Below are 16,773 nucleotides of genomic sequence, written 5' to 3'. Positions count from 1 at the left end.
AAGCCACCTAGTTCATTTGACCTATCAGTTCTGATGGGTTTCAAGGGTTGTTTTAAGATGAGAGAGAATTCGAGCATAGCAGGGAGGGAGAGGGAAAGATAGTTTTTTTTTTTTTTAATGATAGTCACAGAGAGAGAGAGAGAGAGAGAGAGGCAGAGACATAGGCAGAGGGAGAAGCAGGCTCCATGTACCGGAAGCCCGACGTGGGATTCGATCCCGGGTCTCCAGGATCATGCCCTGGGCCAAAGGCAGGCACTAAACCGCTGCGCCACCCAGGGATCCCAGAAAGATAGTCTTTAAGCAGACTCCAGGCTGGGCACAGAGCTGGATGTGGGGCTTGATCCCACAACCCTGAGATCATGACCTGAGCTGAAACCAAGAGTCAGATGTTAACTGACTGTGTCCCCTGTGGCTTGCTGGTGTGCAAGTAGGGGAGGAGCAGAAGGAAAGAGAAGCAGATTCCACGCTGAGCAGGAAGCCCAACTCAGGGCTAGATCCCAAACCTTGCGATAGATCACAACCTGAACCAAAATCAAGAGTTGGGTGCTTAACCAACTGAGCCCCCCCATCCGCGGCACCCCCAAGGGTAGTCTTGATTGCCTGTGGTCTTTGCCCCAGCAACTGACTGGTGTTGAGACTTCCAGGCCCTAATCTGCAACTCCACCCCTCTAAGCTCTGCATCAGCCTGGCTGAGGGTTTTAGCTAGACATTCGGCCTGGGCCATGTGTCTCCACTTGCTCCACCAGCATCAGGATCACCTGGGGGGTGTCGAAAGGCCCGTGAGTCCTGCTGGTTCTGAGTCTCCAGGTGGGCTTCAGTAGCCCCCACTTTACCCAGTTCTCCAGGTGATTCTCTTGCCACTGGAGTTTGAGGATGGCTGTCTTTAGGGCCTGATTCTCTCATATCCATTTGGGTTGGTGTGTTTCTGGTTAACACTTCACAGCATCATCTGCCACTTTTCTTACGTGGAGTAGCTGCTTCTACGAATGGGAGTTGTGCTAATCACATCTGAAAGAGCACTGCCAAACTGTCCCCAAAATGTCACTAGTGGTCATGGAGTCTGGCTTTCATTTCAGTTGGTAATCCTTAATGTTCTTTCCTTTCTGTCAGGTATCTGTACCACGTTTTGACCAAAAACACCACAGTCACAGAACAGAACCGGAACCTGCTGGTGGAGACCATCCGTTCCATCACTGAGATCCTGATTTGGGGAGATCAAAATGACAGCTCAGTATTTGAGTAAGGGTTTCCAGTGTTTTTTGTTTTCTGACTCTTCTTCCTTTGAATATTCTTCTAAATGTATACCATGAGTCATTCCTGATGATGTCAGGGTTTGACACCAATTTGGTCTTGGGCAGATATGTATATCTATATAAAATGTCCTTGAAACACTGGAGAAACGTAAGCTGACAGTGGGAAAGTGAGGGAAATGAGTGTCTCTCGAAAAATCTGAAGACATTATGAATCATTTTCCAAGTCGCATCTGATGATCTCCCTGAAGGAAGGGGAAAACATCCTGGGAAGTTCGCTAAGTGAACTGAAGAGCCCTTGCTGTGGAGAGACTAAGGGCTCATATTTATTGTGTATACTGCTGGGCGGGCCCAGTACTGAGCTCTTGATGAGATAATCTAAGTCTCCCAGCTGCCCCTGGGTGGAGGCCCTGCTGTCATGAGCATCGCCATTTATGCTCAGGGTGGCACAGCTGGGAAGCAGTGAAGGGGCTTCTCATTTGTGTACTTCCCCAATGAGCAATTTTAGGCCTGCCTCACTTTCCTTTTTTTTTTTTTTTTGTTTTGTTTTGTTTTGTTTTGTTTTGTTTTTTTGGGCAAGAGAGACTCTTAAGCAGGCCCTATGCCCAGCATGAAGCCCAATGCAGGGCTCAATCTCATGACCCTGAGATTGTGACCTGAGTTGGAATTGAGAGTTCGATTCTCAACTGACAGCGCCACCCAGGCGTCCCTCTGCATCTCTAAAGGAGAGAAATTTCCTGCCCACTGCCTAGTACAGATTAGGCACTCAAGAATTGTTAGCACATGATAATTTATAAAAATGTCCCTATTGGAGAGTTAAAAAAGCAAAGGCTGGAAGCCATGGATAGATTTCCCAGTAGACCTGCTCAGTGTCTGAGTGCAGAGGGATCTGGGTTATGATAGCCACCAAACATTTTATTTTTATATAAAAGAATCTCAACTGTAAGTATTGAGGCCACGTTAAACCCATTTAAAACAAAAAAAGGTGTTCCGTTTCTAGCCTGGCTTCTTATTAGATATTCTGGTTTTCCAGATCGCTCTCTGTTTTCATCAGGAGGGTTATCTAAGATAAAGCTATTTGTGGAAAATGCAAACTGTGACACAGGCCTTTTCCCCAGAGAAGAACATGAGTAAAGAAGGAGATGTTGCCTGCAAATGGGGCTGGATTCCTTTAAGAAATCGCTTGGTTGGTTGGTGTCTGTTTTGGAAATGTGAATGCTCTTTGGGTTGAAGGTTAGAAACATGTCCCCTTGATTAGAGTGGATTTTCTTTCTTTTTCTTTTTTTTAAAGGTTGTCTTTATTCATGAGAGATAGAGGCAGAGACACAGGCAGAGGGAGAGGCAGGCTCCCTGCAGGGAGCCCAATATGGGACTTGATCCCAGGGCCCCAGGATCACACCCTGAGCCGAAGGCAGATGCTCCACCACTGAACCACCCAGGTGCCCCTAGAGTGGATTTTCTGAACCCATCTGTTGTCTCAGAGAAACTGCTCAGCTCTTGGAGGCTCCATGATTCCTAAGTCCCCAGTAGGGTCCCCAGGAGAATTTGCTTTTAATCCATTTCTTTTAGAATAATTTTAGATTTATAGAAAAGTCACGAAGATGGTACAGAAAGTTCCCAATGTCTTACCCGACTGGGGTGCGTTTGTCAGAAGGTAACCGTGGTACATTAGTGTTAAGTAAACTCCAGGCTTGATTTGGATTTTGCCAGTTTTTCCATGAAGACCCTCTTGCTGCTCTAGGAACAGAATCCAGGTTCCCACAGCACTTTTAGTTGTCATGTCTACCCGGCCTCCTCTGATCTGTGACAGATTTTTCAGTCTTCTATTTTTTTCATGATCTTGTTTTTTTTTTTTTAAAGACTTTATTTACGAGAAACAGGCAGAGACACAGGCAGAGGGAGAAGCAGGCCCCCCATGGGGATCCTGATGCAGAACCCCATCCCAGTACCCCAGGATTATAACCAGAGCTGAAAGCAGACACTCAACCACTGAGCCACCCGGGCACCCCAACCTTGATGGTTTTGAGGAGTACTGGTCAAGGGTCCTGTAGGATGCCCACCCCCGCCCCCAATCTGGGTTTCTGTGATGCCTTTCTCATGATTAGCCCGAGGGTTATGGGAAAGAATGCCACGGAGGTGTGGTGCCCTTCTCATCCCACCCAATCAGCAGTGAAGACATCTACCTGCTGTCTGGTGAGGTTAATCTGATCACTTAGTTAAGGTGGTATCTGCCAGATTTTCCTACTATAGAGCTGTTTCCCTCTCTGCTGTTCTTTGAAAGAGAGTCGCTCAGTTTAGCCCACCTGGGGCATGGGAATTTAGCTCCACCTTCTGGAAGGGGGGTAGTGCATATCTATATGTTTTTTGAAATTCTTTTGCATGGGGAAGATTCATCTCTTCTCCCATTTATTCATTCAGTCATTTATATCAATATGGGGTCGTGGATGTTTATTTTACTCTTTGGGTTAAAGTATATTGTGGATCCAATACTGTGTTATTAATACTAAATTAAAACAGTATTGTGGATTAAAGTATACTTTGGATCCAATCTGTATTATTTATTCTGTTGCTCCATTTGCCCCAGCTTGGGCACTGGGGCACTTTCAGGTTTGGTTCCTGTGTCCCTTTGACACACCCCTGTCCTTCTGGTTTTCTTGAGCACTGCCTTACTTCCCTGTACTCTAAGATGCTCCAGGCTCATCTTATATTTTCCCTGCCCCAGATCTAGAATGAGCCATTTTTCCAAGGAACCCCTCCACCTCCCCTGGGGGAGATATAAAAATCCAGGCTCCTGGATTTCACACTAGACCTGCAGAATCTATCCCTGGGCCAGAGCTAGGTCCAAACATTTTAACAAGTTCCCAAGTTGGTCTGGTGCTACAATGAACTTGTTGGGTGATGCTTGGGAGTCACTGATTTATTCAACCTAAAGCGAAGGGAGACAAAACAGGTCAAATGGGGGGCACCTGGGTGGCTCAGTGGTTGAGTGTCTGTCTGCCTTTGGCTCAGGGCGTGATCCTGAGGTCCTGGGATCAAGTCCTGCATTAGGCTCCCTGTAGGGAGCCTGCTTCTCCCTTTGTGTCTCTGCCTCTCCCTGTCTCTCTCATGAATAAATAAATAAAATCTTTAAAAGAAACTAGGTCAAATGATAGAGATCAATGTGCAATGGCATTTGTAGGCAGACAGGTTCCCCAAATCAGAAAAGGTTTGAGTTCATGTTTTTCTTTTTCCTTTATTCATTTACCTTTTCATGAATTCAAACAGAAGTTATGCAGCACTGAGCAAGTGCGAGGCCCATGATCCTGTCACTGTGCAACTGACAGTCGAGACAGATCCCCAGAACCAAGTGACAAGACCCTCGTGACTGCAGGGACCTGTTCTGGGTATCCCAGATGAGAGATTACCTGGTTTTAGTTTGCATTATGGAGAACACATAATGAGAAAACACCATTTTCTGCCTTTCAAGAAAGGCATCAGAGGGTTCCGTCTCCATTGCAAGACTAAAAAAAGCCAGCACATACTCCCAAAGACAATGTCCCCAGGCTGCATGTAGACAGATGTCCTGTCCAGAACAAAGGCAGAAGCTGACCTGGGCACTGTGTTGCGCCCCCCCCCCCCCCCCAACAGCCCTTTCAATCCCTTCCAGTTCCCCCCCCCCACCCCCCCGCCCCCCGCAAATTTGAAAACTCTTTTAATAGCATTATCTTGCCCCTCAGTAGGGAACTCCAGGTGGTGGTGTTTAACATGCAAAAAATACCAAAGCAAAGGAAAGAGGCCTAGTAAGGAAAACTAAGAATAGTATTTGTTGGGAGAATTTGCCCATCGGGTTTCCCACAGCACCGGTAGATGGTTGTGTATCGTTTAGTGGCTAAAGATCTTCCCAGGCCCAGCATGGTGCTCACATTCTGGGGAGAGAGGGTGGAGGAGGACGGCATCAGTGGGGAAGCCGGAGTAGGGGATATGTGGGGTGTGGGGGGGCTTGCTGGTGGTGTGATCTGCTGCTCTGCAGATGCCTTTGGGGGTCAGGGGCAGTCTACACCCATGTGCTGTGCACACAGCTGGAAGGATGACTTGTATTTCCCTGGGTAGAAGCCCACCACTGATGCTCTTCCATTCTCTCCCCAGCTTCTTCCTGGAGAAGAACATGTTTGTTTTCTTCTTGAACATCCTGCGGCAGAAATCCGGCCGCTATGTGTGCGTTCAGCTGCTGCAGACCCTCAACATCCTCTTTGAGAATATCAGTCACGAGACTTCACTTTGTAAGGACAACCCTTGACTCTTGCCTCCCTGCCACGGAGCTTTGGCAGCATGGAGTTTGGGTGGTTTCTGTGTTGCTTTTTGCATGTCTGTTCTTTCTGTATGTCTTAGCATGCTTGGGCTGCTATAACAAGGATGCCCGAGATTGGGTGGCTTGGACCACGGAAATTTTCTCATAGTTCTGGAGGTTCCATCAGGGGTAGTTTCTGGTGAGACCTTTCTTCCTGGTTTGTGGATGACTATCTTATTGTTTCTGGAATTGCCTTTCTTGTTGTGTGTGCATAGAAAGAGTTCTGGTGTCTTCTCTTCTTATAAGGACACCAGTGGTCTTTGATCAGGGCCTCACGGGAGGGCTTTGTTTAACCTGAATCACCTCCTTAAAGCCTCTCACCTCTCTAAATATAGTCACTTTGGGGGTTAGGGTTTTCCTGTGTGAATGGGGGTATCCTGCAGTTTGGTCCATACCACCATGTTTATCCCTGTGTGGTGCGGTACCCTTGAGGGGCTGAGTGATTCTGGGCTATTCACGTTTTTTTCCTTGTAACTTTTTGGGATCACTGAATAATCAGCCAACAGAATAAGTGCTAGAGGCAGCAGGGTGAGGAGGGAAGGGCCCAGGAGCATGCAGGAGTGTGGGCTTTGGCAGCTGACCTGCCTCCCTCACCCCCACCTCCTGGCTGGCGAGGGTGAGACATGGAGCTGCCTCTCCACCCTCACTAAGCCTGACTCTTCCTCCGAAACAACCGCCCAGTGAGGCAGGTGTTGTCAGCATGAAGAGCTCCCTTGATACCCAGGGAGTTCTAGACAGTGGCCCATGGTGAGCACTCTGGCGATGCCAGAATCCATAAGGGGTCTCAGTCCAGCTGGGTTAGTTCATTGGTGCAGCTGCGGGGGCGGGGGGGTGCCCCCGGAGGACATTTGTCAGCATCTGCAGACATTCTCTGTAGTAATGGGTGGGCAGGTGGGAGTGTGTTGGCATCTGGTGGGTAGAGCCCAGGGGTGCTGCTAAGCATCTGACAATGCGCAGGACAGCTCCCCCCCCCCCCCCCAAAGGATTATCTAGTCCCAAATGTCAGCAGAGTCGAGGGCGAGAAACCTGGTTCAGCTCCTACTCCTCCGTGCTTGACCTCTAGCTTTGTTACTATGACTACAGCAGGCCCTAGGCCCTGCACGCCGGACACAAGGGAGAAAAGATGACAGGCCAAATGTCTGTGTCAAAGGCAGACTCTAGGTCCTGAGATGGGCTTAGAAAGTTTCTGGTGGGTGGAAGGAGGGAGAGAGGGCGACACTGTCAGGGGGAAGCAGGGAGAGGAGAGGCAGGGATGGGGCTGTGAATGGTGGCTCTGGGAAGTGGCCACTAGGTGGTGCTGCCACCCTAGGAGCCTCTGCTCATACTTCCCGAAGTGAGTTGACTCACTCTCCGTAAGTGGTTTCCCGTGTTAACAGCATTTGTTACCCTGGATATGAATTGTGTGTGGTTTCTGAAAATTCCGAGGGGGGAAGACCCAGCCCTGAGGTGCAGGCCCTGGACCCCACCAGGTCCCAGGCCCCTCTGCCACATTGGCCATGCCTGTGCTCCGGGCGTGGGGGTGGGGGGGTGGACTCTGCTCCCAGCTGCAGTTTCTGCTTCTGTGAAGTGGAGATGATGCTTATATCTGGGGAATAGAGTGGTGTGGGGATTAAGTGTGGCAGCGGATGTGGGCAGCCTGGGGTCTGTCAAATGGAGGCGTCCAGTCGAGCTGCTTTTATCACTAAATCCAGCATTCCCCTAAATGTCTGTTCTCGGGTAACCTTCCTAAGCCCAGCTAGCCACGGGGCTATTGTATTGATGGGCAGGGGTTGGCATGGTGGAAAGTGCTGGAGTTTTCGGACCACCTTGACTTTTCTTGAATTAGGACTAAGGGTGCGGTGTTATAAGAAACGCAGGCAAGATGCCACCATCTTTAGGAAGAACTCAACAGAGTGCTTCTATAAGCCCCGTGGAAGTGGCAGACGTGACTGCCTTTTACTTACTTTGATTTGTGGGGGTGAGGAGGACAGGTGACTTTTGCTGTTATTTTTATTTTTCAACCATGGGAAGAAAACGTCCTCATTCCAAAACAGCAACAACAAATCAAACAGGACGAGAATATAGAAAGCAGAAGTTCTGCAGAGCCTCTCCTTCATGGTTCAGTGGACACATAGCATTTGTTTTCTGTTTTCCCAACTTCCTGCCGTATCTTAAGTTTTCAGGCAGCCCGTTCCCGCATCCCCACATAGTTCGGCTCCAGAGCTTCATCTCTCTAAGCCCCGAGTTCTCCTGCCTGCCCACGGGCAGCGGGGTGGTTTCCAGGTTTTCACTATTACGAGCAGCCATCTCACAAGTGCACCTGTTGCCTGTTGGGTTCGGTGACCTAAGTCACAGAAGGCCCGAGAGACTGAGATTACTTAGAGACTCCTGGGTTGATTAGAAAAGGATACCACAGAAAGTTGGCCACCCAGTGAGGGGGTAGTAGAAAAATCCCAGCCGAATAATAGAGGCACCTCTGCTGCCCCCACGGTGGCCCGCAGCACCCACAGAGTCATCCTGTGGAGGCCCTGGAAAAAGTCCCCACTGGGGAATGATGGGAGCATGTGGCTTTTCCAGCTCAAGAAGGTAGCCAAGAGGCTCATGGCGGTATGTCTGAAGCTGCCAGCATTGGCATCCGTGCCTCTGGTGGCCCGGAAGTCACCAAGCAGTCACAGTGGCTCCCCACAAGACATGTCAACCTTCTGCTAGCTAGTTCATCCCCGGCCATAGCCAAAATGACAGAATGAAAGAGAAGTGCTCTGGGCATCAGCACCCACTGGGCTGCTTCTTACAAGTTAAGGTTCTAGGGGGGGTAGGTTGAGGACTGTGTATAGAATAGAATACCACATAGCAAAAAGGAGACTGGGAATGAACTATGACCACCACATGTAGCAATGTGGGTAACTCTCCAATGTGGGAACCAGTGACAGAGGCCAGACACAAGCGTGCGTGCTGCGTGATCCATGGATTTGAAGCTCTAGAACAAGCAAAACAAGTCGGTGTGATCCATGTCAAACCAGGGCTTGCTGTGGGGGGAGGGTATTGACTGTCCTTCCTTTATCAGAATTAGTCATCATATAAATTAATTTAAATCATCCTTGAGGTTTTGTAATCCGGCATTATCCTGTGGCAGCCTTTTTTGAAAGAGTCTCATCTTAAACAGTCTGGGCAGGGCTATCAAGGAGCCTCCTGGGGAGCTAGAAATATGTTGTTTGTGACCTGGATGGTGCTTACATGGTGTAATGTATTTGCAGAAATTCATCAAGCTGGACACTTAAGATTTGTGAAGGGTGCATGTATATATAAATATATATGTAAGTACAAAGTAGGTGGATTTAAGATTCACCTATGTGTACATTTGCACACCTACCAGGCTGTATACTTCAGAGTTGTGATACATGTAATGTCATTTTTAAATAATTAAGTCAATTAAGATTCTTAGGAACCCCCACCCCAGACCCACTGCCTCTAGAGCCCCAGGATTTGTCTCAGGAGTTATTAGAATCGGGAGGTATTGAACACAGCCTGTCAAGCTGGGAATACTCAGTGTGCCTTTCAGAAGGCCGTGGCTTTCCCTGAGAGCTGGCTTCTGAGGAGGCGGCCCCTCTCGCAGCCCCGTGTTCCTGGATGGTTCTTTGGGGGTGCGTTTGGTGATGTCAGTCTTTCTAGTAGTACTTTGGTTTAGGTTGGGTACCTCTTTGACACCAAATAATAATCTATTTCCTGCTCCTGAGAGCAACCGTGTCTAGTCCTGGTGGCTGGAGGGTCAATGGGAGGGATTAGGGGTCTCTGTGCGATAGGGCTAAGAGGAGTGGTGGCGGCTGCCATGACTGCGTGTTTGCTTTGTGCCTCTCACTGTCCGTGATGCTCTGTCCAGTTTAATCCTCAACAGCAGACCCCTGAGAAAGATAATATTACTCCTGTTTTTAGGTAAGGAAACTGGAGAGTGAGGAGGCTAAGTGGCTTTCCCAGGGTCACCCAACGAGGGAGTGGCAGGGGCAGGGTGGATCCAAGTCCCCTTCAAATGCAAGACCTCGAAATATGAGCCTGACTGGAAGCCATGCAGTGTTTCTTACACAGGGAGCGTACCAGGGCCACCCCAGAGAGCCTAGAAGGTGGGCAGGGCTGGGGCCCAAGATTCTGTGCGTCTGACAAACTCCAGGTGATGCTGGTTTGCGGGTCTGAGAACTAGGCTTTGAGTAGTCAGGCTCCAAACCACTTGGTTTACTGCCCTAACCACATCTGCCTTTAGGTGTGGATGTTGGTCCCATTCTGCCTTTAACCACTGGGGGAGGGGGGAGACGGTGGGATGGTGCAGAGCTCACAGACTGGCAGCCTACAGGACACACACAGTGGGGATGGCAGCGCTCTGCTGGGTGACTGGTGAGGGCTCAGAGACATGCCTGGCAGGGACCCAAGGCTAGGCTATCGAACAGCAGGGCCACAGGCAAATTTTTTTTTTTTTTTTTTTTTTTTTACTTCTCTGCAAAATGAGAGGAATGAGACCTGCTCTGCTGGATAATGTCAAGTGCCCAGCCTGGTGCTGGGCATGTAGTGGAGGGAGGTTCTGCATAAAGTAGCTTTTATGGGATCATGTGGCTATGTAGGGAGAAAAGGACTATGTAGCTAGCCCTTTGTAGCATTTAGGGATGGCAGTGTAACTCTTGATGGCATCGTGGAACAGCTTTTAATAAAATCCAGTGCTTTTTCCCCTCGTCTGTGGGTGGTTTGTGAAAATGCCCACACACCAACACATCTGCCCCACTCCCAGCTCTGTGTTGAACTTTGCCAGCAAGGAAAAAAAGATGTTGAAATATTTTTTCTGTTTGGTGTAGGAGGAAGGGGTAGCCTGAGTCTGTCTGTCTCATGGTTCTTGAACTTTCTTGAGGCTGGAGAGAGCAGCTGGCTGATTTCTATGCTGGCTAAAGCTGAGGCCGCTCCTGTTTGGCCTATTAAGCCCCAGCGACCCAGAAGCTTGATGGGTTCGAGTATATTCAGAGTCACCTGACTTTGTCTGCTTGGCTTTCCTCCCGCATGAATTAACCCGTCTGTCTTGGCTTTTTTTTTTTTTTTTTTCTCTCCCTCTAGATTATTTGCTCTCTAATAATTATGTAAATTCTATCATCGTCCATAAGTTTGACTTTTCCGATGAGGAGATTATGGCATATTATATATCGTTCCTGAAAACACTTTCATTAAAACTCAACAACCACACCGTCCATTTCTTTTACAATGAGGTAAGTAACTGCCAGAGGGGGACATTTGGGCAGAAAGCTAGTTGGTCAGAGCAGCACCTTTGGGCCGAGTGGCCTCGTGTCTGTTGACAAAGCATTTGGGTGCTCACCATTACCTGATTTTCATAGTGACCCTGTTTGACCTTGACATGCTTTAAAATTTTTTTTTTTTCATTTAAAAGTTACCTCTTTGTTTTTAACGTAAAATTGAATTTGTGAGACAGACCTGAGAACATTGCATTCTTGGCGGGGAGAAGTGCTCAAAAGTTAACTGGGGGTTGTGCTGCCCTGCGGGAAAAACAGGCAGTGTGGTCAGACCCAGCTTTACTACTTCTCTGCTGCGTGACCTCAGAGAAGTCTCTGTCCTCTGAGCCTTAGTATTCTCATCTGAGAAAAGGGGATGATGGTCTCTACCTCGAAGGATTTTCCAGAGATTGAATTAAGTGAGATGATGTCTTCAGAGCCCCTAGTATGTACCTGGCTCCTTAAAATCAGGGCCATTGTCCCCTTTCACATGCTAACGTCCCTGGTATTCCTTGGGAAAATGACTAGCCATTTCAATAAATAAATTGCCTTTCACAGTGTGAAAAGGAACTTGATAAAGTCGGTTTATCTCACATTCCAAAAGGTACAGATGCCGGCTGTCCTGGGGCTGGTTCGTCCTGTGGCTCAACCACGTCATTGAGGAAGCAGGCATTGCCATCTTCCTGCTCTGCTGACCATATAGTTGGCATCTGTCCTCAGACTCAACCCCTCCCGGTCCCAGGATGGCCACAGCAGCTCCAAACATCACACATTCGTGTAGTGCTGCCAGCAGGCCTGAAGAGATCGCTTCCCTTCTTGTGTTCCTTTCTAACTTCCCAAAACACTACTTTCTCAGAAGCCTCCCAGCAGACTTCCTCTTGTGTTCTCCTGGTCAGAATGATGCCACGTTTCTCGTGAGGGTGTCGGGAATTTGAGAGCAGCCTGGCAGGGCAATTCTGCTTGGTCTTTATCACGAGGCTACATGTGAAGGCCGGGTGGGGTTGGGGAATCTGCTTCCAAGGCAGCTCATTCAGAGTGCAGCTGATCAGTCAGCGCTGGCTATCGGCGGGAGGCCTCGGTTACACAGGCTTCTCCAGCGGCTGCTTGAGTGTCCTCATGGCATGGCAGCTGGCTTTCCCCAGAACAAACAATTCAGGAGACCAAGATGAGCTGTAATGCCTTTTATGACCCAGCCTCAGAGGCCACACACCATCTTTTCTGCCATATTACTTAAGTCACATGGGCCAGCCCTGACTCAGTGTGAGAAAGGATGACAGTGTGCAAATACAGGTGGTGATGGTCACTGGGCCATCCTGGAGGATGTACTGTTTGCATGGCAGGTGTCTTCCAATTGGTGGTCATGTATGCTGCACAACCTCTATTTATAGTCAGACCATACTCTCAGACATATCCTCTGAGTTTGGGCAAAATCCATCCAGCTGTCCCCATATGGTACAGCAAGAACAGCCTGAACCTTGATTTTCCTTGTCTAGATTAGGAGTGGGGAAGAACTGGTCTCGGAGGGAAAAAAATCCTAGCTGTCGACCACAAAATGTATGGCAATTTGAAAAATTAACATTGTGTGGCCCAGTACCTGGCAGATAGTAGGTGCCCCTTAAACATGTCCAGAGACACATAGACAATCTTTGCATCATGCCAGAGACTCTCCCAGGTGGATGAAAATCCGCCTGTGAAATAGACTGGAGAGAGTTACCTCCACTCAAGTGCAGCTGGACTTCTTTACACCAGGATGGGAGGGCAGGACACTGAGACTGTGGGACCAGAGTGATGTTTCTGGAAGAGCATCCTGCTGGTCACCAGTGGAGCTGGGAGGAGCCTTATGTTTAGGTGGGCTCAGTTTCCTCTTTCATGTGGGCCAGTACTGTACCTACCTCCTGCTAAGTGTACACTTCTAGTGCTCAAAGCGGCATTGTCCTCATTAGACAGTTGTCACTTTGCTCTTCCCCATGCCCTCACTGCCCACAGGTGCCCTTGGAGCAGGGATCCAGAGTCATGTGGGAAAACTGGCCAGAAGAGGGCAGCAGAGCTCGCCCTGCTCGGGTCCAAGCCCAGATCATGTCCTGCTTTTCTTAAGGCCCCAAGCAGTGTAGTTCTATGCTTCTCAACTGTTGTGATCCCTTGGTAATGAACCACTGGCTTCAGGTTCATGAAGGGTAATGGGTTTTCTGTCTTTTACAGAAGTCTGATAAGATTCAGAAAATTGGGTGGGGGCAAGGCCTGCCCTGTGAGTTTGTAACTTCTTTTTGGTACTTCTTCTGTTTTAGCACACTAATGACTTTGCCCTGTACACAGAAGCCATAAAATTTTTCAATCACCCTGAAAGCATGGTTAGAATTGCTGTAAGAACCATAACTTTGAACGTCTACAAAGGTAAGCTTCCTTATGTACTCATAGCTCGTCTGATTTCTAACTTAACACCTGGTGCTTGCTCTCATGAGTCTGTATACATAGTTCTCTGGTGGTCACAGAGAGCCCATTTATTACAGCTGGGGGTGCATGTCTCACGAAAGGCTTGTAATCATCAACATTTAATTGGCCCCTTGCGTGAATTTTTGTGCCACTCTGCAGGCACTCGGTTTTGCATGTTGAAGTCTTAATCAGTACAGATACACAGTAGTAGTGTCCTAAGAAAGGCACTTGTGGGACTCCGAGCAGCCATGTGACAATTAGATAAAGCAAAGTTGTCTTTTAAATGTCATATTTACATTTTTGTGTTTCAGGCTGTACAATGCACTTAAGTACAGCCTGGGGTTATGTTATCTCTAAATAATGTGTAGAAGCATTTCATACGGCAGGGGGCAGTATTGTATTTTCAAGCATCTGCAAAACCCAAAAAATTCTCCTTTTGTCAAGATGTACTTAATGCCCAAAACATCACCTCTGGGAGACAGCCCTTCCATAGATTCCCGCCCACCTTGATACAAACGCTGGCTGGACACAAGTTTCCCAGCCTGGAACTGCCCTCTGAGGACATGTGCCTTCCCTGCCTGACACTGGGGTTATTCCCCCTGTAGTCCCCACACTGGAGCTGGGACTCCCATTTTCTCAAGGTCTAAAGGGCTTTGACCTTCTAGATTATGAGTCATGGTGTTATTACTTGAGATGACCCCTAATTGGGGTGAGGGAAGCTCCTCAGGGACTCACTCCAGCCTCACTTTGGGATTGCACTAAATTGAAGAGCCTTGTCTAAGAGCCTGGTGGGCCCCTGCCCATGGTTGCAAACGGAGGGCGGAGAGCTGGACCAGCCCTCAGACATGTTTTGATTGGCTTACATATTCCTTGAAAAGATACATAGTTGCCAGTATTTAAACACTGGGAGATCATGGGTAACTCTGGATTTCTGACTTGAAAGTAGAGACTTGGCAGTGGTGAGCTGGTGTGCTGAGCGGCTCCCCCTGGGGTTGAGGCCTGGGCTCCCTAGTTCACAGGCTGGGCCTCCCGGCCTCACTCACTGAGTCAGCGGCCCATTCAGCAGGCTTCTGAGTTTGCGCCCTGGTCTGAGCCCCCGTACTGCTGCCCCTGCTCTCTCTTCTCTCTTGTCTTTTCCAGCTCGAATCTTTAGATGCCTCCTGCCCTAGCCCTCTGTCCCTCTGAGCAACTGTCTCACCATCCCAGTTCCTAACCCTGTTAACTGTTGTCTGTTTTTTGCCTTTCCTTCAATGACGATTCCCGTGTTCCTTATTCCAGTGTCATGTAAGTTATTAACTTCTGGTTTTCTGCTTTCTTAACTTATCCTTTCGTGTAAATACAGGAAACTTGCCTGAGAATGGCATAGTTTCCATTGTAGTCGAGCTAAATGCATTGCTGAGAAGTAGGCTTCCTGATTGCACTATTAATATTTAACCTAATTAATTCATTTTATTAATTATAAAAATAGCATAAGAACTGCCTTGATGTGTATGATTTCATGAATAAGATAACCAATTTTCAAGTATTCCCAGGAAAGACAGAGAAGGTTCAGATTATAGCAGAGAGCTTTTTCATTGTGGTTTTCTTTTTCTTTTTTTTTAATCTCCCCCAGTTATTTTTGGTAGTTTGACTTTTTCTTCTTCTTCTTCTTCTCTTGTGAATTTTCTCAGTGGATAACCAGGCCATGCTGCACTATATCAGAGATAAAACTGCTGTTCCTTACTTCTCCAATTTGGTCTGGTTCATCGGGAGCCACGTGATCGAACTTGATAACTGCGTGCAGACTGATGAGGAGTAAGTGACCACCTTGTGGGGGTGCTTCTCAGGCAGAGAGAGTGGTTAGGGGAGAATTCTGTTTTCATTGAGGAAAAATAAACACTAGCACAAAACTCACCCACCTGTGTGTCGGCAGAATGTGGACTTCCATCTTCCGAAAGGTTCTACCCACCTTTCCGCTTTTTATAACTGTGGAAAGTCATATAAACAACTCTCCTACCTCCTGGAGGGGAGTAGGGTCACTAAATTCAGCACACCCATAGATGGGGTGCCAGGCAGCTGGTAAAGAGAGTAAGATGATCTGTCACCTGGTGAGCAGATAAAATGTGGCGTTTGCATACAGTGGAATCGTACTAGGCAGTAAAAGAAAGTGAAGTGCTGACACGTGGCACCCTGTGCTTGGACCTTTGAGTGCATGATGCTCAGGGAAAGAGGCCAGATGCAAAGGATCACACTTTATGCGGCCCTGTTTATATGAAATGCCCACAACAGGGCATTTCTCTGGAGAGACTGAGAGTAGACTAGTGGTTTCCGAGGGCTGGAGGAGGAAGGGGTGTGTTGGGGGGAAATGGGAACACAGGGCTGTTTTGGGAGGAGGGGTTAAAAATGTTCTAATGTGGATCAGGAGAACAGTTGGACAACTCAGTGAATGTACTAACAACCATGAAATTGTATACCTTAAATGGGTAGGTTTTATAGTATGGGAATTATATCTCGGTAAATCTACTTAAGAAAAAACCAAACAACACAACAAATTAAGATGACGATTTGGGCTCCAGAGTGATGAAACAAATTCCAGAGCAGGATTTCTCAAAGTTGGCACCATTGACTTTGTAACTACGGAATTCTGTGTTCTGGGGGGCCATCCTGGGCATGGTAGGCATGCTGGCCTCTGCCCAGTAGATGCCAGCAGTGCCCCATTTCCAGTTGTTTAAATGAAAAATGTCCCCAGACACTGCCAGATGTCTCCTTTAAGGCAAAATCGCCACCAGTGGAGAACCACTGCCCCGTAGTGTCAGTCCAGCAGAGCCCTGGTGGAGGCTCACCTAGGTGGACTCGGGACTATAAGGGGGTCCAGAAAGGAGGTCTCCTGGGGGCTGGGGAATATCAGCCCCAATCTTGGGAGGAAGCTGGGTTAGGTGAGTGGCAGATCTGACAGGGCATTTGGGAAAACCAGGAGCTTTATGGGTATGGGCAGTCATGGATGTGACACGTAATCTGGCTCTTGATTCCAGACAAGACAAAAAGTTATTTCAGGAAGGAAGTGGACTCTGTCCTCTGTGGGCCCTACAGTGAATGGTCATGATGATGTCAACTCCAGTTGTTGATGGCGGTGGGGGGGGGGGGGGGCAGGGGTGGAGGGGATGCTGAGGTCATAAGAGGAGGTCACTACACGATATCTAAAATGGCTCAATTTCAAAATAGGTGACCTTGCAGATTTTCTAGAGGTGTGGGGGCAGCTATCCATGGAAACAAGTCAAAAGTTTAAAACTGCCTTCTCTGGAGAGCAGACCGAGGTGGGGGAGGCTGGGCCAGAGCTGCTGTATTTTGCCATCAGCTTCTCAATAGCATTTAACTTGTAAGCCCATCTACATGTATTTTTTTAAAACTAAAGGTTTAAAAAGTGAAGTGCATGAACTATCTTGCTAAAGAAAAATTCCTATAGAATCTCATTAAATGGGGCAAAAGGTTGCAAAATAAAGTGAATAAATGTCCTAGGTCTCCACTGGGTGATGGGCTCATAGGTACCCAT

The 16,773-nt window shown here is 48.1% G+C and overlaps 1 protein-coding gene across 10 annotated transcripts in view; it reads left to right on the top strand.

Annotated features, from left to right (window-relative positions):
* The window catches only part of CLEC16A (C-type lectin domain containing 16A), a 196,460-nt gene that overhangs the window by 10,456 nt on the left and 169,231 nt on the right, over nucleotides 1-16,773 (top strand). For all 10 annotated transcript variants that reach the window (XM_049111392.1, XM_049111391.1, XM_049111390.1 and 7 more), the window contains exons 2-6: nucleotides 1,111-1,239; nucleotides 5,376-5,509; nucleotides 10,645-10,793; nucleotides 13,100-13,205; nucleotides 14,915-15,038. In XM_049111392.1, coding sequence (XP_048967349.1) covers nucleotides 1,111-1,239; nucleotides 5,376-5,509; nucleotides 10,645-10,793; nucleotides 13,100-13,205; nucleotides 14,915-15,038 — 642 coding nt within the window. The remainder of the gene's footprint in view (nucleotides 1-1,110; nucleotides 1,240-5,375; nucleotides 5,510-10,644; nucleotides 10,794-13,099; nucleotides 13,206-14,914; nucleotides 15,039-16,773) is intronic.

This window comes from Canis lupus, chromosome 6 (assembly GCF_003254725.2).
Source record: "Canis lupus dingo isolate Sandy chromosome 6, ASM325472v2, whole genome shotgun sequence".
NCBI classification, from domain to species: domain Eukaryota; kingdom Metazoa; phylum Chordata; class Mammalia; order Carnivora; family Canidae; genus Canis; species Canis lupus.
The sequence above is the reverse complement of the archived record's forward strand: the minus strand, read 5'-3'. Positions and strand labels throughout refer to the sequence as shown.